Source organism: Podarcis bocagei (genome assembly GCF_964188305.1).
Source record: "Podarcis bocagei genome assembly, chromosome: 5".
NCBI classification, from domain to species: domain Eukaryota; kingdom Metazoa; phylum Chordata; class Lepidosauria; order Squamata; family Lacertidae; genus Podarcis; species Podarcis bocagei.
In genome coordinates, this window is record NC_138129.1 from 59,507,560 (window position 1) to 59,534,678 (window position 27,119).

General features: G+C 40.2%; 1 protein-coding gene across 1 annotated transcript in view; it reads right to left on the bottom strand.

Annotated features, from left to right (window-relative positions):
- The window catches only part of GLIS1 (GLIS family zinc finger 1), a 161,449-nt gene extending 134,684 nt beyond the window's left edge, over positions 1-26,765 (bottom strand). Inside the window, exon 1 of the mRNA XM_081195385.1 lies at positions 26,720-26,765. Coding sequence (XP_081051511.1) covers position 26,720 — 1 coding nt within the window. The 5' untranslated portion in view covers positions 26,721-26,765. The remainder of the gene's footprint in view (positions 1-26,719) is intronic.
- Between the last annotated feature and the right edge of the window lie 354 nt (positions 26,766-27,119).

Here is a 27,119-nt window from a genome sequence, read left to right on the forward strand (position 1 = left end):
AAATCACATGGGCAGAGTCATTATGGTGGCTGTGAAACAAGTAGTAGGTCCACAGTAGGGTTGAGGCAGAGCGAGTTAGGAAGATGAAAATGAAAAACATACATCAAAACAGGGTGGAGGAACCTGTGACCCTCCAGCAATTTGTTGGACTACAGATCCCATCTCCCCTGACCATGGGTCATATTTTCTAGGGCTGATGGAAACTGGCGTCCAACAGCATCTAGAGGTCACCACAATGGCTCCCCCTGTTTTCAAATCAGATGATAAAAGGAAAGTTCAGGGAAATAAGTAGAAAAATATTTTCTGTTGTCATATTGCCCTTCTGAACAGATTCTAACATTGAGCAGAAGAGAGAAGACAACGTTTTGGCTTTGAAATGATTGCCAAAGAATGGTAGGAACAAGACTTGCATGTTACTTCTAATGGAACAAGTCTGCAGTCATTCTCTTCCTAGAATACACACACTGGCAGGAAAAGGAGCTGTTTGTTAACAGCAGCTGAGTGACTGGAAACAATATTGCAGCTGTATAATTGGAGCAGTAACAGAGCTCTGTTCATATCGCTGAACTCTTGGATTCTAAAATTAGGATGGAAGCACTGGCCAGGTAACATGTCATAGTAAGCGGAACCAAGGCTTATGTACAAGTGTGTGACACCTCCCAGAGAAGACGTCACAACTGCTTTGCTCCTCCCCCACCTTTTTTCACTCCTGCACCACTGTGAGCTAAGCCAGGTTTTGGCTCAGAGTATCATTCAAACCCTGCCTTGTGGTTTAAGTTCTGACCTCACTAACTACAAGCTGCAACCAAGAATAAATGCATATTGCCGGTGTGTGTGTGGGGGGGGGGTGCTCCAAAGGCAAAAATATACTGATAGCCTCCAAGATTCAGAAACTGAAAAGCAGAGCTTTCCAAACTTTTCATGTTGGTTACACACTTTTCAGATGTGCATCACTTCACGACAAAGTAATTCAATTTTAGTAGCAAACTGGAGGTTAAACTAACTGCTTTCCAGACCCGGGAGGAGTGTAGGGAGTGTTCACACAACATACGGTACCAACATACTACAGCTGGCACACTAACATGTTGCAATACACAGTTTGGAAAACTCTGCTGTAAGGTGTTAAGATACTGCCTAAGCTAAAGGGGAGCCTCACATCCATACTGGCAGGCATTGCGTGGCAAAGGTGCAAGCACTGGAAACTGAAGCAGTCATGTGGAGGCAAACTGCTGGCAATTGGAGACCTTGGAGCCCCCTTCTCCTCAGCTGGTGGTCAGTGGTGGTCTCTTATTGCCACTGCTGCCATTAACTGCAAGTACTTGGCAAATAAATCAGGGCTTCATAATGGAAAGGTCACTAAAACACACACACACACACACACACATTAGGAACTGGCAGTATATCTAAAAAAATATAACAGCAAACATCACAAGTCTGTGGCACATCTAGATGTAGATAATTTTGTGTGCAAGTCAGGCTGCTCCATCTCAAAAAGATACTATAGACCTGAAGGAGATAGGCTATTCTGTATATTGTTATGCCTATCCCCATTCTCCATGACAGACAATAATCAAAACTTAAACAAAATTGTGACAATTTATTTTATTCCACTGCTGCTAGCTTCATTACTCTGTTTCTTTTAGCTATTACCTAAAAATACAGAGCTCACAACTCCAGCTGAACTTCTTTTATGCCAATATGCATGCTGGTTCCACTTAGTACAATGAACATCATTAAATGCACATGTGCCAATGATACTTCTTTTCTTTCCTTTTTTACTATACTGTAAATATTTTTTAGAATTAGAGTTTGGTACAATGAATGTCAAACAATGACATGGATGTCAACAACTGAATTCAAGGCAAAGGAAGCTGTCAAGGAAGTAGAAAGCAGATGGAACTGATAACCAGTTTTGAAAGATTAACATGGAGATATTATGAAGCCATAAATCAAATGGCTGATACATAAAATGTAATTAATTTTAAAAGTTTAAAGGTATATTTCTTAGAGAGCCTAAAACCTAATTGTCAATGCAATTATCCAAGCTGTGAATCTCTGTGTGTTCTTTACTTGTACCAAGTTGGATACAGAAGGAAGGCAAGGCTCTGAAGTACCACTGATTGCCTTTTTTGTACTTTCAGATGAATGGTAAAATCACCCCCATGTACAGAATCCAAAATAGGTAGACTGTCTTACAGTACAATCCTATGCATCTTTACTTGAAAGAAAATTCCACTGACTTCAGTGGTGATTACCAAGTGTTTTTAAAATAACAGCTCTAGTATAAAATCCTGTATTTCCATAAACTGTTCAAGAAACTCACTTTTAGGACAAAGACTGGAGGAACCAAGATAGCATGTTGAGAGAGGTGTACATTTGCAGGCGTTAGTGGACAGCATAGTCCAGAAATCAAAATGAAAATTGATAATCCATTTTTACACCAAAACACATTATGAAGGACCAAGTCTTGGTAGAAACTTTAGAGGATAAAATACACTTTGAGCCACTAGAGAAAATACTAGAGAAAATGCTAAATTTACACACACACAACTGTTAAATAACTGTGCCAAAGCAAACATTTGCATTCAATAATGTTATATGGATTTAGAGGTATCCATAGAGATTAGCATCATGAAAATATCTGGTAGCTTAGGGAAAACATAACGCTAGTCTAATGTGTGTTGAGGGCCTTCCCCTACACAAACACACACTAACTTTCTGAAATTTCAATACAGAAATAGAAGCTCTAATTTACGAACAACCTAAACCACAAAAAAATTTAATAGATTACAACCCCCATTTTCCAAATCTCAGTTATTAGAACAAGGTGACAAATCTCTATAAGTCCCCAAGCAGCCTAAAGCCAAAGTATGGCTATTCAGAATCACCACAACTTAGTGATATGCAGACTTTTTTTCCTACCCTGGAAAAATACTTAGCATTTAACAAAAATACACAGCATTTAACAAGATCATCCTTAGGATCATAGGGTTTAAACTATCAGGATATTGGTCCATCTGTGTATTACAGTGATAAGGGTGCAACCATCCAGGAAGGATTTAAAAGGTGATGCTGAAGGACTTTTGCTCTGCCCCTGCTTGCAGGTTCCCACGGCAGTCTGTTTTGTTCCCCATGCTGTTCAACTTCAATATGAAACCACTAGGAAGCCATCCAAAAGTTTGGCTACATCGGTATGCTAATGATATTCAACTTCACCTTTCCTGTCTGTTCTCAGAATTCGAAACCAGTGCCTGGTTGTAGTTCTGGGACAGAGGCAGATGTTTTGATTTTAAGCTGCTTTGGGTAGCAAATTGCCCAGTAAATCAGCTTAAAATATTTAAATATTTTTTTAAAAAAAATCTAGCTCATTATGAATTACCGTATTTTTCGCCCCATAAGACGCACCGGCCCATAAGACGCACCTAGTTTTTTGGGGGGGAAATAAAGGAAAAAAAATTTCATTTCCCCCCCAGGTGCGCTGCGCTAATCCCGAAGCTTGGGGCGTGCGGAGTTCAGCGCGCCCCAAGCTTCTGGGTGCCGGCAAGCAGTCCGCTAGCCCTGGGAGAGCCGCGCGGCTCTCCCAGGGCTAGCGGACAGCTGCGCTAATCCCGAAGCTTGGGGCGTGCGGAGCTCAGCGCGCCCCAAGCTTCTGGGTGCGCGCAAGCAGCCCGCTAGCCGTGGGAGATCCGCGCGGCTCTCCCATGGCTAGCGGAGCGCTGCACTAATCCCGAAGCTTGGGGCGTGCGGAGCTCAGCGCGCCCCAAGCTTCTGGGTGCAGGCAAGCTCTCCGCTAGCCCTGGGAGAGCTGGGTCTCCCACAGCTAGCGGATAGCTTCCTGAAGCCTGGAGAGCAAGAGGGGTCGGTGCGTACCGACCCCCCTCGCTCTCCAGGCTTCAGCGAAAGCCTGCATTCGCCCCATAAGACGCACCCACATTTCCCCTTCATTTTTGGAGGGGAAAAAGTGCGTCTTATAGGGCGAAAAATACGGTAGGTGTGGTTTGGGCACCACATTAAAGCATAGCTAAAAATAAACTATGCTTTAATGCATAGGTGGAGACATTCCCGTACAGCTTCCAGGTCATGTGGCCAGCATGACTAAGCCGCTTCTGGCGAACCAGAGCAGTGCACGGAAACGCCATTTACCTTCCCGCCAGAGCGGTACCTATTTATCTACTCGCACTCTGATGTGCTTTCAAACTGCTAGGTTGGCAGGAGCAGGGACTGAGCAACGGGAGCTCACCCCATCACACGGATTCGAACCACCGACCTTCTGATCGGCAAGTCCTAGGCTCAGTGGTTTAACCCACTGGGCCTGAAGTTCCCCACCCTAGTTTAATGTGAATGAGTTTAATGTGAATGAATGTTTCAGTGCATGCTGCTCAAAAATCCTTGTACCTCCCTACCCCCAACCCACCCCACTTCATCTGCTGCCCCTCCAGAAAGAAAGCAAACCAGAGGCTGGCTTTGCACATGCAAACTGAAGCTTGTGGTTTGTTTCCCCCAAATAAAACACAAGTGGTAAGCCAATAACAAACCTTGACTTCTGCTCCTGGTTTGTTTCGCCTCAAGCACAGCAGCAGCAAGGGAAGGACAAAGCAGGAACTTTTGAATAGCATGCACTCACGCACTGTTTATTCACATTAAACCATTAAGTATGGCTTAAGGTGAACTATGAATCAAGCCTTACACTGGCTCCTCATGGTTTTAGATATACAGTAAGTCTTTTCCAGCCTTACCTTGAGATGCTGAATACTGAAACTATGACATATTGCACACAAACCACCACCAAGCTATGGTTCTTCCCCACCAACCCATCTACATCATTTACAAAAATGGTAAAACTGTGATACTCAGTGACTTTTCCATCTGCAAAAAAAGTGGAAGTCAGATGCAAGAGGGAATAAAGTTATTGGATTTGGATTTGATGACAGTTGCCACCATTTTAGATGCAGTAAGTAGTCTTCTGCAATTTACCATCATCAACTTATTTCAGAGATTATATTCAAAGATTTTTAAGGCCATCTCAGTAAATCCCTATTCAGAAAATCAACATTTAATACAATACTCTATCTAAAGACAAACTAATCTTAGTAATGTAATAGCTTTAACAGGAAAAGTTATGTTGAAAAGTTCTACAAAGAGCCTGGCAAGCAGAAACTCCATTTCATTTGATTCAAATCTAATAATATCATAACAAAAGAAAAGATTTTTTTTCCAAATTATGTTAGTTTAATTTAAAGGGTTTTTTAAATAGATGCAGTGGTGACATGCAAAGCTGAGGGAAAGGAATGAACATTATAAGAACACTGTTGCTTAGATACACTGTATTTTTTTAATAACTCAATACTCTGAAATCAGTGTTGCCTGTTGGCATGGGATTGAAGGCCAACATGCTGAGGCAAATCTGGCCAATGTGTGACACCCTGTGCTGAGTGCAATGCTTGTTGCCCTGGAATTGCATGTGCAGCATGCATAAGATAAAAAGATGCAGGAAAACAAATCTAATGACATTTTCAAATCTGCCAGTAATCCAGAAAATTTATGATGTCCTTAATTGATCAAAATCACATTCTGCACATTTGAGAAATAGTACAGTATTCAGCTTTTTCAGTCTAAAAATATAACAACACCTGCTTGTTCAAAACCAGAGTTAAAGCTATCTCATATTGGCTCAAGCTCCACAAAGTCATGAACTTAGAAGCTAAGGCTTAATAGATGTGTCCCATCATCAGTAATGGTTTATGCAATGTCAAAAACTGTGCAGCATACTCTCCATACACCCACACTTTTCAAGCACAAATCTGGATGGGAAGGATGGAGTACCAAGAACCAACAAATATTTTGCGATTTGTCCTAGTCCTGCATTGTGTCATAAAGCATCTAAGCCTTGTTGTATTGCTAGAGGAAACCTTCTGTGAGTTGACCCATGCTTCTTTATTGCTTACATCAGTGCTAGCAGGACAGGTTAAACAGTAGCTGGGATGTGCAGTGCCTGTATGTATGTGTTCTTGCAGTTTGGGGTAGGGTGTGTGTGTGTGTGTGTGTGTGTGTGTGTGTGTGTGTGTGTGGTTGGATACACTATGGTGGGGGGGGGGCTACACAATTGTACACACATGTATTTTCAGAGTGTGGGTGCCTGCACCCACGTATGGCTACAGCATGCATGTGTGTCTCAACAACAGTATATCAGGTTTCCAAATGTGCCCATGAGTCCAAAAATGTTCATGATCCCATACCACAATATTCTGTTCTGTAACTTAAGTAATAGGCATTGCTTACAGTATCCACTAGGTGACTCTCTCTGCAAACACTGCAGTACTGGCAAAATTCTTGCTTCAAACATGAAACTGTGTTAAGCATTGCCTTATTTTGCCAGAGTTGCTGACACAGGCTTTAATGAGACAAGAAAATCTTGAAAACTTTAAACTACTGCTCAGAACTTCAGCAAAATGATGAAAAATAAAAATCGGGAAGAAATATATATGAGTTTGTGTAAGGCCAGATTCCTCTAAATTCCTGGGTCTAATAAAAGTTAGAATTAATCAGTGCTTGGAGGGTTAAGCTGAAAGTTAGCCTTTAAGTAGCTGGACTCAGTTTTCCCTGTCCAGGAAGCCACCTGGAAGAGGAGGTGTCAAGAGGAACAAAGCTAATAATGGCTGAGTCATTAACCCATCAAGAGAAGCCATTAGGAGGGTGAAGAATATGCCAAAGGAAGGGGGAGCTCTTTCTCCAGCTGTGTGTTAGTGGGCAGAGACAAAGGGGTTTAAATGATGTTACATTTCAGTATGGATTGTGTAAACTAGGAAAAACCTTTTTCAGTCTGTTAGCAGGAACAAGGAAGAGGAAGGGGGTGAAGAATACCTTGTGAACTGAGCAGGACAGGCTGTAACAAAGAGAAAGAGAGCACTGCTGATTTCTCAGTTCTGAGATCCCAGTCTGCTGCACCTATGGGAGAAGCAAGTAGGGTTGCCACCTTTTGCAAGGTAAAATACAGGGCAGGTTGGGCAAAATAAAGGACAGGTCAGAGTGGGGATTGGGGGGCACACACACTCTCATGACACCAAATCCTACCCTCCTTTGTGGAGGGGTGTTCCCTGTATTCAACCTCCTGTCTCCTCACCACATAGATGGGCAGGGGCCAGGGGTAGATGGCCGGCTCCCATGGGCAACTTGAGCCGCAGCTCCAGCCTCTCACCCATGTTGGTGTTGGAAGACACTCAAGCACATAGGAGAAGGGAGGAGGAGGGAGGAGAGGTCAGGTCAGGGTGGCAGAGAGGGCTATGCAACGGCGGACTCATGCCATGCTAAACCAGTGGGTGATGGCTGAGGAGGGGCACCAGCAAAAGGGAAGGAAGGATGGGGTGAGGGAGGGAGAGGAGGTCACTCCTTCCACTTCTCTCTATTGTCAGTTGGCCAGGCTCCTTGTGAGCTGCACCAACAGAGACACAACCGCCATTTTGGGCCAGCCAAGCTCAAATATGGGAAGTAGAAAACGGGACAGTTGACGTTCAATTGGACAGGGGACACTTTTGTCCAAAAACTGGCCATTCCATTTTTTCTAGGGACAGGTGGCAAACCTAGAAGCAAGAGACCCTCTTGGAATCTGAATGCTCCATACTCTCTCCATCGTAGGCTGAGGTTGTATATATGTGTTTTTAAAAATCCACATATCATAAAAACACCACAGTCTCCACTGTGCCTCATCATCCAAAAGGAAACACAGACACAGGATAAAGTGTGCCTTCAACCCCTGGAAACTTGCACCGTTTGTGAAGATTGAGGGGCGTGTAACAATATGATATGCCTTTTCAAAAATTGGAGTAAAAGTAAATGCGTAAATTATCAGCACTTTTGACTTGCTGTACCTCTGGCAAATTTCATGGATCAGTTTGAAATTTTCCATATACATAGACCTCATCAGGTAGCTCATGTATAATTTTTATAGGCTTATAATGGCAGGACCTGACTTCCATGTTTGTCAGTACTAGCCTATACCCTAAGTACTTCTTAGCAAAGATCTATTTTTTTCAGAATCATGGCACAGAAGGAACATGAACAAACAGCAGAAATAAATTAAGGGTGCATTGCACTGCAATGTCCCCCAAAAGGACACATTTTTCCAAACTATGCAGAAACTAAGCACAAATAATAAATGAAGAAAACATCATTGCACTCTGAAATAGGTTGTGCAACTCAGACTCTCACGATACACAGCTTAGTATCTCAAGCACTGTTTGATCTGGATCTTCAAGTAATTATGAACTAGCCATGGCAACCAAATATTTTCAAAATGGTTGCCTTCTTGGAATAGTATAGAGAGTTTTCTGGAATGTTGAGAAGTTCCATACTGTTTAATTGACATTGTTATAATCTGCTATTATTTGGGAAATATTGGGAAACTAATAAAAAAATATTTACAAAAAAACCCCTGTTTTGAGCTAGAATATGTTAAAACAAAGGCCCTAGAAAAAGGAATAGAAAACACTGCATTTTTCCTCCATCAATTGCCACGTTGCCAAAAAAATTTTATTAGATTGGATGGGCTTTAGAATTTCTTTTTTATGAACATCAGTTGAAGCTCACCAGAAGCCAATGCTTTTTTAATGTCTCCAATAATTTTTGGGAAATATATTTTATGGATAAAAGTGACAGGCATTCTCTGAATGTTTTTAAAATACTCCTCAGTCTAAGCCAGGATTTCCATTATAAAAACCCCAGCACTACAACCAGTTTCTACCTTCAGCTGTGAGTGGTCAATATTTTGTAATATAAGCAGCATACTATCTGCTCCTCCAATAATGGACAAGAATAATCCAAAACCAGACTAGAAATTACTGGAAAAGAACATGTAAGTGTCAACATTCTTTATCAAGAATAAGTACTCATAATGAAGCGCAAAGAATAGTCTTATGGGGGGATTAGAGGTGGTTTAAAACTATTCATTAGGATTTTGTAAAGGAGCAATAGAGCAACAAATATTGGTTTTTTTCAGATGCAATGCAGAAAAAATATATCAAATTCTGACAAACACTAGCAGAATACAGGCAATCAAGAAATTTGGAGGCACAGGGGGATAGTCTGGTAGCAATCTACAGCAGTCAGTTCCCCAGACTGAGGGAGTTTAGCAGATCTCCTTTTGTACTAACTTTGTAGTAGGTAATAGTCTGAAGTGATGCATTCTACAATTACCTGATTTGCAGAACCAGTCCTGTTGTCTAAAACTGCCTGCAGTGCTTTCCTACAACATGTGCTTCCTGTGGTATAAGACGTAAGGATTCAAGGCACTGCCAGACAGGTGCTCCTCATGCATGCAAGTGTTTTGTCATCGTGATGTTTTTCCTCTTTTAAGCCAGATATATCCATCTGGGGAGAAATCTGGTTTTCTAGACCCATTACAATCGGGGTTTAGGTCCCATTTTGGTACAGAAACTGCTTTGGTCACCCTGTATGATGACATTTGTCAGGAAAGAGAGAAGGGAAACGTGCTAATGCTCCTTGACGTCTCAGCAGCTTTTGACATCGGAAACCATGGTATCCTTCTGGAGCAGCTTTCCCTGATAGGGTTGAGTGGCACCACTTTGCAGTGGTTCTAGTCCTACTTGGATGGTCCTTTCCAGAGGGTGATACTTGGGAGTGCTCTTCAGCTCCAAGGAGCCTTCAGTGTGGGGTTTCTCAGGGTTCAATTTTATCCCCCATGCTGTTTTACATCTACATGAAACTGTTGAGTGGGGTCATCCAGAGTTTTGGAGCACATTGTCATCATCATCATCATCAACAACAACAACAACAACAACAACAACAAAATACCCTGCCCATCTGGCTGGGTTGTCCCAGTCACTCTGGGTGGCTTCCAACACATATAAAAACATAACAAAACATCAACCATTAAAAAACTTCCCGATACATATATATGCTGATGACTCACAGCTCTACTTCTCCTTGTCTTGCCTCAGTACTGGACTAGATGGGAGCCAATAAACTGAAGCCCAATCCAAACAACACTGAGTTGTCCCAGCCACCTTGTGCTGCTCACAACAAAATATTAAAAGCACAATAAAACATCAACCATTAAAACCTTCCCTGTACAGGACTACCTTTACAAGTCTTCTAAAAGTCATATACAGTGGAACCTCGAGTTGCAGACATAATCCATGACGGAGGCACGTCTGCAACCTGCAGCGTTCGCATCCTGAAGCGCAATTTAGCACATCTGCACATGTACAAGCGGCGAAACCTGGAAGTAATCCGTTCTGGGTTTCCCGTGGTCCAAAACCCGAAAACATGTAACCTGAAGCGTCCGTAACATGAACTATGACTGTAGCTAGTTATCTGCTTGACATCTGATGGAAAAGCGTTCCACAGGGAGCCACTACTGAGAAGGCCCTCTGTCAGATAAGACCAAAGCACTGTTAGTGGGTGCTTCCCTAGACCAGATGGATGAGAGGTTGCCTGCTCTTGATGGGATAAACTCTTTCTGAAGAAGCAGATATGCAGCTTAGGGGTATTTATGGATCCTCTGCTGTTGCTTGAAGCTCTATGGATCTTTTAAACTGCAGGTTGGGGGATTGCTTTTCTTACTACAAGTATGTTGTGCATTTTTGTATTTTTATATAGCAAACCAGCCTGTGAATCTTGGATGAAGGACAGTATAGAAATATAATAATAATAATAATAATAATAATAATAATAATAATAATAATAATAATAATAGTAGTAGTAGTAGTAGTAATAAGAAGAATAAGAAGAAGAAGAAGAAGAAGAAGAAGAAGAAGAAGAAGAAGAAGAAGAAGCCGAAAAGCTGGAAAAATCCAGTTACCAACTACCCATTTGCAGCATCTCAACAACCCATCTGGAAATAGCCTCAGCAGCAGACCAACAGGCTCTTACTTCAAGTAGCATCTATTCAGATGCATAGTTTTAAAAAATGCATTTAGGCATCCAGAATAGTTTAATTGTTATTGTTTATTAGATTTCTTGCCTGCCCTTCACCATAAAATCCCAGGAAAGGTAACATGAACAAAAACTACAACAAAATAAAACCAACCAACCATGCATAACAATCATAAGGTTAATTATATCATCGGGTTAATTAATTAATTAATATTATATTTAGCTGATTAATGTTCAAATAGTCAACCACATATGACCAAATGGCACATGTCAAACGCCTATATTCAATAAGACCACCTCGTATTGACTACGTAATGAGAAGACTATGGAACCTGGACAGTGGTACATGACATTTCCAAAAGCAATCAAGAATGGTAGGACATGTACTGTTTGCTGGAAAGGGTATAATTTGTGTTCCTTCCTGTTCCAGGAGCAAACTCTGAGAAACTCTGAGAAAGTTAAGTATTTCTTCTTATCATATTTCCCTCCTGGAACAGAGAATTTTTTCTTTCATCTTCAAGTAATTTCAGATGGCTCTGAATTTCAGCATAAAATGTCTAACTCAACTGATTCTGATACACTACCAATCAAAGTCAATGATCCATGCAATTCCATGGACAAAGACAGAAATTCTGTTCCCTATGACCACCTGATGCTAGGGATCTTTTGATTAAAAGATTTCGAAAATAAAACAAAAAACAAAAACAAATTCTCTCTGTGTGTGTGAATTACCTTCTTGTTAATTCCTTAAGTCCCTGACACAAAACACATTTTAAAGTTTGAGGGAATAAATGCTTTTGCTAATTCCAGTTCCTTTCCCTATTAATTAACTCCAGTCCTTTGAAAGGAACTGCAGCACTAAGCCCAATTAGTAATTCAATTCAGAATTTCTTGAATACCAATCTAGCCAGGATGAGCTGTGCATTAAAACAAACTTCTGTGCACATATCACTTGCTGGATCATGAACCATGCACATATATTAGGATGTTCATCAAAATGTACTTTGCAGATAAATGTTATCTATTTGCACCACAATCCTTTCGATGGGGTGTGCATCTGAATGCACATACTGTACTCATTCAATTTAGGGGCAAGCTAATATTATGTGAAGACATTTTTAAAGCATGGCTAGAATTAAATGAAAATGATGTGTCCAGATGGACTTCTGGGCTATCTGAGTTCTATGGTTTTGTGAGAATGTTTAACTGGGGAAAGTGACAGAACCAGAAGAGACTGGTACCCTTGCATAGAGCCTAAGCCCATTAAAATCTGCCTTGTCAAATATAACAATTAAATTTAAAAATGTTATGTTTTCCCATTAAATACCCCACAGTGACATCATTTTCACCAATGCACCTTATTAAAACAGTCATTTTGTGATATCTTGTACTCAACCCCTTGGTCCACTGAAATATCAATTATTTGTTTTTGCATTTAAAAAATCTGTCATGACCGTAAGAGGACACACTATTTTGGCACTGCACTTAGCTACTTGACTTATGTCCATAAAAGGGGATAGGGAATAAATGTGTAATTAAACAAACAATCCTCCAGGATTGGAAAGGAAAACCTAATAATGATAGAATCCATGCCACAGAAGAAGATGTACTACAGTGGTATCTTGGGATGCGAACGGGGTCCATTCCAGAGCCCCGTTTGCATCCTGAAGCAAATATAACAAGCAATGGCGCGTCTGCGCGTGCGCAGGTCGCGTTTTGCTGCTTCCGCGCATGCACGTGATGTCATTTTGAGTGTCTGCGCATGCGCGAGTGATGAAACCCAGAAGTAACACGCTCCATTACTTCGGGTTGCCGCGGAGCGCAACTCAAACGCACTCAACCCGAAGCACATTCAACCAGAGGTATGACTGTATATGGTTAGTGCTAGCAGCTGGCAAACCACAGGAAGTAAAGCATACAACTGCTAAGGAAAATGGAAAAGTAAAGTGAGTAAAACTGGAGGGGGGGGGAAGAAACCTGTCCAAAGGCACATAATCTGTCCCTTGAAGCAGATGAAATGGAATCAATTTCATAACTCCAGATGTTCTGCTTCTTGTATCCGCAAGGAAATGTTTGATCCATATTCATCATTAAAATGTTAGGCTAAATACAGACAATTTACAACATTATACAGGTCTTAGGTCCAGGAACTGAGAAAAGTTATTTGTTTGCTAAGTGCACAGCATGAAAGGGCATGCAGCCATTTGAGTCTTCCAATTTTGAACACAAAGCTATCATGTTGCAATTTAAGAAACATTCACATTATGTTCCATGGATTCATCATAGTACAGTGGTACCTCGGTTTAAGAACAGCCCTGTTTACAAACTATTCAGTTTACAAATTCCGCAAAACCGGAAGTAATGTCCCGGTTTGCGAACTTTACCTTGGTATAAGAACAGAAGCCGAACAGTGGAAGGGCACCGATAGTGGGAGGCCTCATTACGGAAAGCGTGCCTCGGTTTAAGAACAGTTTCGGTTCAAGAACAGACTTCCAGAACAGATTACGTTGGTAAACTGAGGTACCACTGTATATTCTTCTTGTAGTGAGCGCCCCAAAAAATGAGCAGATGAACATTCAAGCCCATTGCAATCTTGGACATTATTTTTTTATTGTTTACAAAAAATAAGAAAAAATACTCTGATAGCTTTCATAAAGGAAAAACTGGGTTATCTGGATCTCCAGCATATCAACAAAATGATACTGATGTGACAGGCAGATTAGAAATGTCTTCTCATGTTGTTTTTAGCTAACAGAAATATATTTTTTTAAAAAGTCAGGGCCAACAGGCTTCATGTTGGGCTATCATGAATTTATCTTTGTGAAGTCTGACAAGTCCTCTATTACAAAAACATTTTCATGTCACATTCAACACATTGTGACTTTCTGTATAGTAAGAAAAACTGTTTCTCCTTTCGAAAAGAGTGCCTGATTTAGAATATTTCCTTAGGTGATACTCAACCATTCAACAGAACATATACAAAACGGCTGCAGAATTATTCGCTAATGGGAGAAAACTCTGGCATTCTATGCTGCTTTATAGAGAACTGTTCAACAGCAAAAGCAAAAACACACACAAAAAACTATAAAACCAATAGGCAGAACAGGATAATTTATGTTCCTGGTGTATCTATTGACAATAATACTTACACCATTTTAATGAATTTGCTGGTAAACTAATAGCTTCATTTCTGTTCTGCATTAACAGTATTACAGCATGTCAAATAAATCATTGTAATGAAGTTTGATGAACAAAGATTTTGATGGCAGTGTACCATAATTATAAACATCAGCAGTATGGCTTTTTTGAATCATGAAAGGGAATGCACTTTGATGATGGACTAGAAAATTCCTTGATTAAAATTACTGTTGACATTTCAGGCAATGGAAGTCTTCAAGTATGGCTCTGACCTTTACTCTTCAAAAATGCATCTTTTCATTAGTAAATTGCAGTATCTTTTAATCATCTAATATTAAGGACACCAAGAAACAGAAGACCATACAACTACAATTTTGATTTATATATGCAAATTTCAAGGAATCCGTTCTTCAATCCATGCTAAAAGTATTCAACCTCTAAAGAAAAGAACAACAAAAGCAGCCCAATGGACAACCGCCTTTCATATGGAAAGAATCAAAAAGCTGAAGAAATAAAATATCAGTTGCAGCAGACATTATATTATCAAGACTATAAACCATGATTTACAGTCAGGTTTCTTCTTGATAGAAGGATCATAAATTTAAAACTCAAGTTGGATCAGGTGCAAGTCTCAATATAAATCGGAAATCACCAGTCACCACTTGTACAATGTTTCCACGCATGATATCAAACACACCATGACTAGTTCACAGAGGAAAAGCTTTGCATCTATCAACATGTTATCGTGAACCATAAGCATCTTTGTAGAAAAATATGACAGATAGCAAATCTAGAGCTCATGATGAGAACAGATGTGAAACTTTGCTGCTCAAAATCTGGAGACCAGTTCTTTTTCCTATAGGTAAAATTACACATTCTTGGGTCCACAATTTTTCATTTAATTTTTTTCTGTTCCTATAATTAGAAAGCTGGGTGGAACAGTTTCTTCCAAAGTTTCAGAAAGCATGTGTTGCTAGAATTCTCTACCTGTCATACACATAAAGGTTAGCTCACTTTTTTAACCTTTATCGTTCTTGAATCTCCTTTTCCTCAGCACCAGAAATCCATCAGAGTTGCCAACAGCATGCTTTGCCTAAGTTCATTCTGAAGATTCTGCTATGCTTGGCCACAGTAGTCAAAGGGGAAGCTGTTCCAAAGGCCTACAGCATACAAAGGAATAGTGTGACATGGACTACATCCAAACATGACAGTGACATCCAAGTAATCCATTTCTCTTGTAGTGCACATCCAGGTCACATTTGAGCTGACATAATAGACAGTCATAAATGACATGGGATACAACCTGAATCTACTTCCAATAATACAATGAACTTTCCAAGGAAATTTGAGAGTAGAAGAGGAACAAGCAGGGTGTTAAACAGAATTGCCAAACCCCATACCAAGCTTTCTGTTCCTCTCTTCAACCCTCTGCCCTGCCCCATTGCCTTTAGTATGGCCTCTACTTTCTACTCCACTATTGCAATTATTTTCCTCCCCAGAACACTGAAACTCAAAAATATGCAAATGCTATTTCCCCTCAGTTGTGTGATCCATGCCAATTAGAAACATACTAGCAAATTTATAAACCCAGGAGAGGAGAAAATCTGAAGGTCTCTATATATACATTGCCCCCCCCCCCTTTTGCTAGTATTATTTCACTTTGGGATTGCTATTGCAAGAAAAATTAAAGGCAAACTAAAGCCATAAATAAATACAAAAAATGGTTTGCATAAGGCAAAATTATTAAATAAATGGAAAAATATTGATTCAACTCCAGCCCTTACCGAAATGTCAGCCTCAAAGATAATTAGGCTTTTGAGTCAAAGATAGTTCCAACCACAGAACCATTGCAAATAAAGTGGTGACATCATTCAGGGGCCACAGAGTCAGGCAAGGATTCATTGCAGTTATGTGGACACACCAAACGGTTCCTTAGCTCATTTGTTCTCAAGACTGAACAATGTCATCATCCTTTAAGCTCTCTTAAAATATTGAAAGACTGAAAATTTAAAGAAATGGGCTAGCTTTTTTAAAACTCCAAAAACTTAAAAAATATAAGTAAACTTTTATAAAGCTTAAACAATAGTCATACACTACTTAACAATTCGGATCTGTGAAGGATCTATCACCGCGATTGTTAGAAAAAATGAAGTGAGCTGTTTATTATAAAATACCTTGCACAAAATTATTAATTCAGCATGTAGGAAGAAAAGAAACTTTTTAATACTCACTTTGTTTGCAGAATGCTATATAACTTTCTTGGTTATGGGCAAGAATATGGAAGTCGTTTGGTTTTATTATAGAAAGGAAACAAAGCCTCCTATTTTTAAATAAATTCAGTAAAACTATTAAGTAGTCAGCCACAAAATATTTTGGGGATTTTATGTGCACAATGCTTTCAACACTCTCTCTCTCTCTCTCTCTCTCTCACACACACACACACACACACACACACACACACACACACACACACCCACCCTAATACTAATAGGTCTGCTTTTCCCCATTTGCCTTTAAATAAACACATTGTTCACTGCATAATTTCCAACCACATCTCAGAAATGGTTGGGGCTTTTTTGTACTAACAGCTTGATTTATCAAATGATGAAGTTGGGCCGTTTAGAGTTCTTCTAGGCTCAGGGAAAGGAAGATTAAGGGGGATCTAGCTACACTCAAAACAAAAAATAAATCCATCCGTTCTTAACCTGAAACTGTTCTTAACCTGAGGTACCACTTTAGCTAATGGGGCCTTCTGCTGCTGCTGCGCCGCCACCACACGATTTCTGTTCTCATCCTGAAGCAAAGTTCTTAACCCGAGGTACTATTTCTGGGTTAGCGGAGTCTGTAACCTGAAGCATCTATAACCCGAGGAACCACTGTAATACAATGAATCCAGTAATTTACAACTTCCCTTGCTCAATGGAAAATAGGGTTGGATCCAGTGAACTGTGAGCAGTTTCCCACATACACAACTGGGGTTTCTCCACACAGAATTTGTCAGTGCCCCCTTGAAAAGAGTGAGGGATATGGTGCAGTGGGCCAAAGGAAGTCAACAGTGGTCATGACTACAAGCAGAAATCCCTATCTACTCACAAAAGGCACCTCTGGATCAAACCTACACACTCCAGTCTCCTACTAGCAAAAGCAGGGCTCATTGTCTTTGAACACATGCAGTGCCATCTCTTCAAAGGGGGATTATCATAATAGCCCACCCACCTACAACTGCTTGCAGTTAAATGGGTGTGAATTCTCTTTTTAGAATTAAACACTAACAACTTCAAACATAGCTTGCTTCGCATTAAGAATATGCTAAGTGAGTATATACACACAGAGAGAGCTGTTCTCAGTCTTTACTGCTCAGGCATCATCTACAACTTGGTTGGTGCATGCACAGTTCCAACCCACATCTCTACATGTACTTTAATTATGGTTTGGCAGCCTGGTACTTAGTTGCACAAAGGCTGGCTATTAAAGCATTAATTTTCCTTTAGGAACTCAGGTCTCCAACTTCTGTTCTACAATGTAACTCACAACATGCCAAAAGGAGGTTTTTCTTAACCAGACCCATGACAATTGTGTGATGCCACAAATGATGGGTTGTACACCTCACCCAGCACAAAGAATAAGAAGCCCCATCATTTGTAAAGTGCAACTGAATGAGGAAGAGCCACTAATAGAAATATGAGCCAGGGAACCCATTCTATTACTATTACTATTACTATTACTATTACTATTACTATTACTATTACTACTACTACTACTACTACTACTACTTTTGCTATTGCTGTCCCACTGGCTTTGGTAACCTATGCCTTCTTCGCTTCTAAGAAGACATTATGGGTTTTCTTTTCTAAAGAAAACAGACACAATAATGTATTCTTCACACAGCAGAGGCAAATACTGTTTCACTTTTATACTGGTGCTGGTTTTTAAAGGCATAGATGGGAGATGGATGGCTATCTCCCTCTCTAATGCCTCTTACATGGCATATTCTATTGGCAAGTGAAGGGCTGCTGCTAGGCAACAACAGTATATCTGAAAGAACAATGGATCTGGAGTCCCATACATACAAAAAAGCTTCAACTGTTGCCTTCTCCCCTTATTTCCTTCCTGTCCTTTGCTCTTCTACTATGAACCCAATGCCTGGAACAAGGCCCGTATCTCTGGTAACAGATAGTTTCTAATTATCCTAGCCTCATCTTACCTGCTGTTCTGATGCCACCTGACACTCCCCTACTAATCTTCTTCAAAATTCATGACCTTTTCTCTAATTTCTGTCTCAATTATTAGACATAATGGCCTCTTCATACATTACAAAAGTTCCCATGTTTGAATACATTTACCAGATAAAATAGAGATCTAAAAATTAAAGAATTGATAGCATATTTATTGATGACAGCTCATTTAACAGTGGCTAGGTTAAGGGGATAAAGAAGGCTGATCGCCAAAGAATTGATGTTTTTGAATTATGGTGCTGGAGGAGACTCTTGAGAGTCCCATGGACTGCAAGAAGATAAAACCTACCCATTTTTAAAGAAATCAGCCCTGAGTGCTCACTGGAAGGACAGATCCTGAAGCTGAGACTCCAATACTTTGGCCTCATGAGAAGAGAAGACTCCCTGGAAAAGACCCTGATGTTGAGAAAGATGGAGGGCACAAGGAGAAAGGGACAACAGAGGACGAGATGGTTGGACAGTGTTCTCGAAGCTATGAACATGAGTTTGACCAAACTCTGGGAGGCAGTGGAAGACAGGAGTGCCTGGCGTGCTCTGATCCATGGGTCACGAAGAGTCGGACACGACTAAACAACAAACATGGATTATGATCAAGATGTGCAGGAGCCTAGTGACATGAGCCTTGGATACATGACAGCAAATGCAAAGCAGGTAGGGGCTATAGTTTTGTTGTCAGAACCAGCACCTTTTCAGTGCCTGCAAGAAAGCAAAATAGAAAAGCTTGTGCCATTTGTACACAGTTGTTCCTTTTCAAAGAAGAGCTGACTAATGGCAATGAGTGTAATCTGTTTTCTATTTGTGGTGCCAGCCTTGTTTGGCTTGCACAAAACACAGCTCTTTCTCTGGTAAACAAATAAACTATAAACCAGTGACCCAAAGAATCTTGGAAACTCTGCTGAAATCAAAGAGCTCCTCTCTTTGAGAACTGGAGTCTTTCAAAAGGTATTGCAGTCCAGATGCTGTATCATGGATATGCTGTTGTCATGCAGAGAGGTAATCTCTATTTTCTTGGCCATGCCTTATGTAAAAGGCTGAAGGAGAATGAATTAATTTGTTTCCTTTGTGTCCTTTTACCATCCCACCCTCAAGAGGTTCATGATGAAGCAGTATATGATTAAAAACACAAACAGAAAAGCTGTTCTTAAAGCTAAGAAAACAAAATACCTGGCATTCGACTGAGCCAGAATAAAATGAAGTCCATTAAAGCGAAAGATAAGAAACACAGACAAAGCTGTCAGAGTGTTAAAATGACATTATTTGGAAGTTCTGGGGAGATGATGAAATAAGATGCTTGCTATAAGTTTTCTGATTAGGTGGTCTATACATTTTTCTATACAAATAGAAGCAAAGGCTTCTAGCACTCTGTCTTCAGACAGAGGTCAACACACAGGCAACACACTCGTTTATTCACTTCAGCATTAACATCCCACTTTTCCCTTCTGTGGAAAGCCCAAGCTGCCTGGAAACCACCAACAATAACATAAAAAAGCAATACACACACACTGTGCACAAGTAGAATGAACTCTCATTCACACAATGGAACTTCACCTTTCTCTCCTCCCCCCCAGCAGCCCTTCAGCACCTTCAAAAATCTGCTCCAGAGAGCCTTTCCCCCTTCAAACTCCTCTGCACACATTCCAAATCTGCTTGTTGTGCTGGCAAACAACCACATTGGAATCCAACCTAAATTCACAATATTATTTCATATCATCACCACACTATTGAAGCGATAAGTATTTTATGATTTCAACAGACAAAAATGAGGTAAGTCAAAAACAGCAGAAGATAAATAAAGTAAATAAAAAAAAATAAGAACTGAAAATAGAACACTATATAATTCAAAGCTACTTGTATTCTGAAAATGTGGGGACTTGGTCAGTTCTCACTACTGGAAGCACCTGTTTCACTTTCATTTTATGATAGATTACAGCAGAAGTGCTAGAGAGGCTATTTTGTTTTCCTACCTCCTTGTCTCTAGGAATGGCAGGCGAAAGCTACCAATTCACAATATGTGGATTTGTTTAGGAATTTTATAACTGAGTCTTCCACTGCATAGGGAACAACCCAAAGCGAATATTGTTTGGGCAAAGTTATTGCTTTACACACCTTGCAATTAGGGAGGTCAATAATTAGGTAAGGAGGATAATGTTACAGAGGGAGAAGGTGAAGGATCTTTATGTGTGGAGTTGCCACTGGCTGTAGAACACAAATATTAAAGTGGCTTCTGGCCTGTACCCAGACAATCTGCACAAGCATTATGACCATGATCAAATGCAGACATCTGGCAAGTCAAAGTTCAAGTCATAGCAACCCAAAAATCAAGCCATACAGCTCAGGCTAAAAAAACCACAAAAAACCTTCAAAGATGGATTTCTAAGACTCTGGGATATGTATGTCTCCTAGAAAAAAATCTGAAGCGTTTATGGTTTGTTTACAAAATAATGGCTAACCTGGTAAACTTGTTTATAACCCCAAAAAGTAAAACAGTAACAACTGTGCACTGTGGGAGAGGGAGTGCAGTAGAGACTGTGACAGTCTTTGCAAGAAGCCCATGCAGTGTGTCCTTGAAGACACATAAAAGGGCCAAAAAGCTTTTTTCTTTTTTTTTGCTTAATTTTGAGTACTAATACAGTGGTTGAAATATATTTTCTGTCTCAGAGATAAAGCAAAAGATATTACTCTGGCAATAGTCAGCTCAGCTGTGAAACCATTGCCAAATTAAAGAAAATGTTTTGCACAGCAGAATTAAATCCCACCCAACTTCATTTCTAAGAATTGGCTGGCACCGATGTTTGCTGTTAGAATATTAATTTGCAGAAGAAATCCAGCCACCAAATACACTTCATTAGGGATGGTAGTAAATAAAGTCCTGATGTGATTGGTGCAGTGCAATGACATTCCTTGGGAAATAAATATAATTCTAAGGACTGCTTGGTTTGCTGCTGTATCCTGGCTTGCAGTCCACTAATGAGAAAATATGAAATTCAAGGACAGCCTGAACAGGCAGAAGGATGCAATGAGCCATCAACAGTAGCTGATAAAAGTGTTGGTTGTTTCACCCATTTAAGAAAAAGAAAGAACAGCCTGCACCTTTTTTACCTTCTGCATTTTTCCTAGTCCGGCACACTGCCAATCCCATAATAATGGTTTTCAAGAAATGCCCCTGACAAACAAAGATTCTCCCTTTGCCAGATCACAGTATTTACAAGCAAGTCCAAATCTGTGAGAAAATTCAATTGGACGCAGATGGCAGGAAATTCCTCCAAAATGACAGTGGCCAAATGCAAACCACAAGACATGAAAATAACCCAACATACTAGACATGAAGAACATAGCTTATAGATTTTTTCCTCATGCAATTCGCAATCTGTGATTGATTACCGGGAAGACGGGCTGCAGATTTATTGGACTTCTGTAGAACAAGTATTCCATTTGCAACAATTAAACCATCCGTGGTTGAGAAACGGATTAGAAGAGTGGAGAGGCGGTTCTGACACATAATGCATTGCTAGGAAGATGGCAAGTTCACTTCAGTGAAACAAGGCCAGGTATACACAGACACGTATACTTTTCCCACACTTACATACGTATTGCACAGCATGGGATCTGGTATGCAGTTGGGTTTCTTTCAAAACACACATGTGCACATCCACATTAAGCTTCAAGCAAGTCTCCAGCAATTCAGCGGCATTAAAGACACTGCATGGTGTGAATAAGTCTTTCCTTTTGCCTTTCCTGAAGATTTCAGGATTCCGCTTTATAGGATGACCCAGCTTCTGATATTATGTTCCCCAAATCGCCATTTTTCTAAACCAACAAGCCCAAAATATTGCAGCCTTTCATCATAGGGTAGACACCTCCATCCCCTTGATCATTTTGGTTGCCCCCGTTGGCATCTTTCCCCACCGCACAGTATCTTTTTTGAAAACTGTTCTCTATCTCTCTCTCTCTATCTATCTATCAAAATAATAAATAAAATAAAATTTCAATAAAGCATGCGTTTGTATATATGCATGCTCAACAAATGAGTTTAATTCTCTTTGCCCAGCAAATGCCTAGCCCTTGGGGTTGTGCTACTCTGTCTTCTGCTGAGATGGATACTATTTTCAAAACACCAGTTCTGGAAAATCTAATCTGTTTTTAACTTTCATATTTGTGCAGGTTGGGGTCACTGAATTGGCTCATTCACCAGCTCATCTTTTCATGTGCATGGCCACTGTAATAACTAAGGTACTTTATTTCACTTTAGACTGCTAATAAAAAGAACCTGTGTGAATGTTCAAGACAAATGTACATTCCTTTATCATTACTCATTGTGGCATCTTCTCTTTTGGCATCAAGCAAGCAGCTTTGCAGGACAATTATTATTCCACCATTGGCAGTAAGGTACCAGTAAAAAAATTCCCTGCTTGTAATTCTACCCAGATCTTCCTTCATTCTGTCCAGTGCTGCTCATTTCTATGTTTGGCTCTTGCATATATATATATTTTTAAAGGCACGTGGCGGAGGGCAGTGAATGTGCAGAAGAGGAGGCTGACAAGTGCAGAGTTTGCTCCACAGAGGCTAGATTTGCCACCCCTCCCAGTTGTTGGGAGTCTGCTGCCCTGAGGCAACTGCCTCACCTCACCTCACCTCGGCGAATTTCCGGGAGGTTAAGTATACCAACCCCAGGTTAACAACCTCCAGCAGCAAGCTCATAGTAGTTACTTCAGGTGGTGCAAAACACAACACCCTCAGGTCTCTGGGAGAACTCAAAGAAGTGTTCTTCTCTAGAAAAAAAAGCCATACTGCTGCTTTTCCTACATATCCTACGCAAATGAACAACGATTTACCCCAATACAGGAGGCCATCTTTTGCAGTGCACTTTGATATGGGATGGAATCAAGCTAGTGTTGGTCCACTGAAGGAAGGCATCTGTCCATGGACAACAGAGAAGCCACTTGGATAATTATGGTACTCCTTCCTCTGCAACCCCCACCCCTCCAAAAAAAAAACTGATGTAAAGAGCTGCAGAACCCTCCAGAGCAGATTTGGGGGTCTCTGTGCTGCAGAATCTCCCTTCTGCTTTCAGTTGCAATTTCAGTTACAATTCTATGATCACAGACTTCCCACACTTCATTTTATAATCACTCAATGAAAGCAGGGTTTATTACAATGTGTGAGATATAGTTCAGTATATGAGTGGAGTTAATGAAACATAAAATGAGTGATAAGTAATCTTTATTGCTTTGCAGTTTGCTTTGGTTCCCATGAAACCTAGTATTCCATGGCTCTTGCATTTTCTTGGTCTTTTGGCTCCATAATGTAAAACTTTATTTTCTCTTTTTACACGTGGGGGGGGGGGAGAGAAATTAGATATGCAGCCAATGTGTTATACACAATCCCCAATTTAGGGGAGCATTTCATGCATATAATAAAGTGGGCTCTAACACATGAAAGCTCATGAAACAATAAATATTAGTCTTTAAGAATTTTCCACATTAAACCGTAGAGAAACAATCATGATGGGTACAGCAGCAGATTCCCTTATCCACTTGATAAATACATCAGCTAGAGGCAGCTGCTGAATTAGTGTAGTGATTTGAATTCCCCCTAGTGGTCCTTAGATGAAAAGGTAAATTAAAAAGTTACTTTTTACAAGTATTATTGCAATTGCTTATTGCTGGGTAAAGAACCACAACCTCTTAAATCATGTCCTCCCAAAAAGTTACACTGAATGCAAGAGAATGACACTGATCATAGAGATATAGATATATATACACACCACTTCCCCAAAAGCAGCTGGAGAAGAGGGTGAAGAAAGAGCTGTGAATGGAGGGAGGCCCTTTCCCCATCCTTTGGACCCCCTGGGAAACTAAACAAACCTGCTGGAACTGGGTGTGGAGAGTGCAGCTCAATGGGACACAGCTGTGGGCAGCCAGAGAAAGCACCATCTACCTTGGGCCTGCCCATAAAAAGCAAGTCTAGAGTGAGAGACTAGGGTGATGGCAAGGAACTCTTCTCATTGTGAGACCTTTGTGGGTGAACTTAAGAGTTTGTTGGACACTAGGTGAGAAACCTGGCAGTTAAGAAGAATAAGAGAGAATTAGACAGAAAATGAATTGATATTAATTTATATACAGTATATGAGTAATTTTTGTATTAATTTACCATTTTTATATGTAACTCTGTATATTGTTTAAGTTGTCTGTTGTTGCTTCAGCTTTTTTTGTACATTGCTTAGAGATAGTGTTAATATAAAAAATGGTATAGAAATTAAATAATAAATATATAAACAAATATAAGGCTTTTAAAATTGCAACATTAATCCCAGTTTATCATCATTCTTGCCCTTTTCTCTTTGGTGCCAACAATCATTCTGGCTCATGTTACTGTTAGTTTGTATTACAGAACTTTAAAATGTTAAAGATCACGAGCCGAATGGCTAGGTTTGAGCTTGATTCTTTGTACACATACAAGTTACAATTCAATAAGGAAGATCAATGCACAAAAACAGATCTTTACATGAAAAGTTAGTTCAACACTCATGCAAACTGCCATAGCAGGGAGCAGAAAGGAATAACAGTGGACCCCTATTATTTGTAGACTTAACTTATTAAATGTATGTTTGTAAGAACCTTTATTTTTATTTATTCAGTGGGGATGTTTTATTTTCAATTTCAAAAAACTATGCACAAAGCCAGGAGGACAAGTCCACATGCCTAGAAAATCTGCAAGTAGTAACAGGAGTAACACTGATAAAATTATCCATTGAGAACTGATGGTATGGACACTGAAATGATGAATGGAGTGTAAAAAACACACACACAAACGTACCCTTAAATATAAACATTACTTTCATTCTCACTAAAGAAAATGTCCAGGAAGGATTATCAAATCCTTTGTTTATTATGCTCAGTGTATCTTGGAATAAAGAGCTTTACAAACCCAGCATTTCTTCTTGTTCTGAGATGTCAGTTGCATTGTAGAGCAACTCAGCTCAAAGTATCATATTCCTACTCTCTTATCTGTTATCTTGTTCTTTAGCCTTACATGAAGTCTCATAGCGTCTCACCCACAGGCATCTCATTTACCTCCATAGTACATTTTCCAAAGCAATTTGAGGGCTTCAGCATTGAACGTGCCACACACTTTAATTTCCTCATTAATTATAAACCATTACAAAGGATTAAAATACTCTACCTTTTCCCTAATGTTTGTTTTCAGCAAATGAATTCAACTAGGCTGCACTGGATTTAACGTTTTGTACTGGCCTAGAAATAGATGCTAATAACTGAGGGTCAAGGGAAGACACAACCACACCATCATGACCTAATAATTACTTTCTAAAAATATAGGTAACTACCTTTCTATCAGGCCAACAAAGAGGCCCATCCATTCCTAGACACATGGAACCAAACCAGTTCCTGAATGCACACAGGAAAATAATCCATTGAGTTTGCTTGGTACTCTGCCAATTACTAACAGCATTCTTTTCTACCACTGCAGCAGGGAACCTCTGATGAATGAAGCAGTAGAGGACACATTATGAGAGGGCATGCAACTCACAATGGAAACAACTGATCAACTGCAGCCAGTGGTGAGCTGGCAGCTACAGGAGTCCCAGCAACATATATTGCATACATTCATCATTAAGAAGCTTGCAACACAATCCTGTGCAGAGTTCAAGGAGACAACTAAGTGCGTGCAGAAATGCAGCCTTCGAGTATAATATTACAGGACTTGTGGCAGCAGAACCAAACGTCTTCTTTGTTCACTAACTGCAACATGGGCTTTTGAAAAAGGATTATGTACCTCGCCTGTGGCTTAGATTAACTATCATGAAGCAGCCCTGTCATGTTTGATTTATGCCCTTTCCCCTTGATCTACTTAAGGAGGTGGGCAGGTTTATACTGGATGTGAGGGGCATTCTCTTGGTACTACTGCATCTGTAGAACACTTTTTCATCTGGTGCTCCCAACATTCTGAAACCAGCAGGAAGCCATGTAGATACAGAATCTGCAACCACTGCAACCACAGAATTTCGGCAATCACTGTTAAGCAGCATCCAAGGCAGTTTGCATGCATACCTAACTGGCACTACTGAAGAACCACCAAGAAGGGTAGGTAAGTAGGAGGTTTTATGGTACAGTCAAAACTAGTCTATAATTGTGCCACATAGAAGCGTCTATTTTGGACACAAAGCATTTGAGCATGCTAAGGACTTAGGAAGGCCTGGATCACACAGTGAACTTTGCCATGCTATATTTGTTTTATATTATATTCCTCCTTTCCCCCCAAAACAGGAACTCAAGGCAGCTCACAAAAATTGAAACAAAAAGAGATAAACCACAGGTAGCTGAAAACATATAAAAGATTATACATAGTTAAAAAGTAATTAAACTATAATGGAATTTAAATGATGTAAAAACAAATCTATTCAAGTGTAGATAGTAAAAACACTATAAACAACACACTATTTAAAAGCACTTTCCTTGAAAGCAGTCAGTTCCCTGCTGGAATAAATCAGTCTTCATCTGCCAGCAGAAGGACAACAGGGAAGGAGTCAGTCTAGTCTCTCTAGGAAGGGAGTTCCGAAGTCTGGGAGCAGTCACTAAAAAGGTCCTCTCCTGTGTTTCCACAAAATATGCCTGTGACATAGGAGCCAACTCCTAGAGACTGCGGGGGCTTCGTCCCCCACAATAAAATATTTGAGGGGGATGAGCTACCTCAAAGTTGATGGGCACTGCCATTCAAATGGTGTGTGTGCACTGTGTCATGTGATTAAGCAGGGCGGGGCTTATCTGGGCCCCCACAACATTTCATTCAAGTTGGCAGCCTGGTCTGTGAGGGTGGTAAGATGAGAGCAGGAAGGCC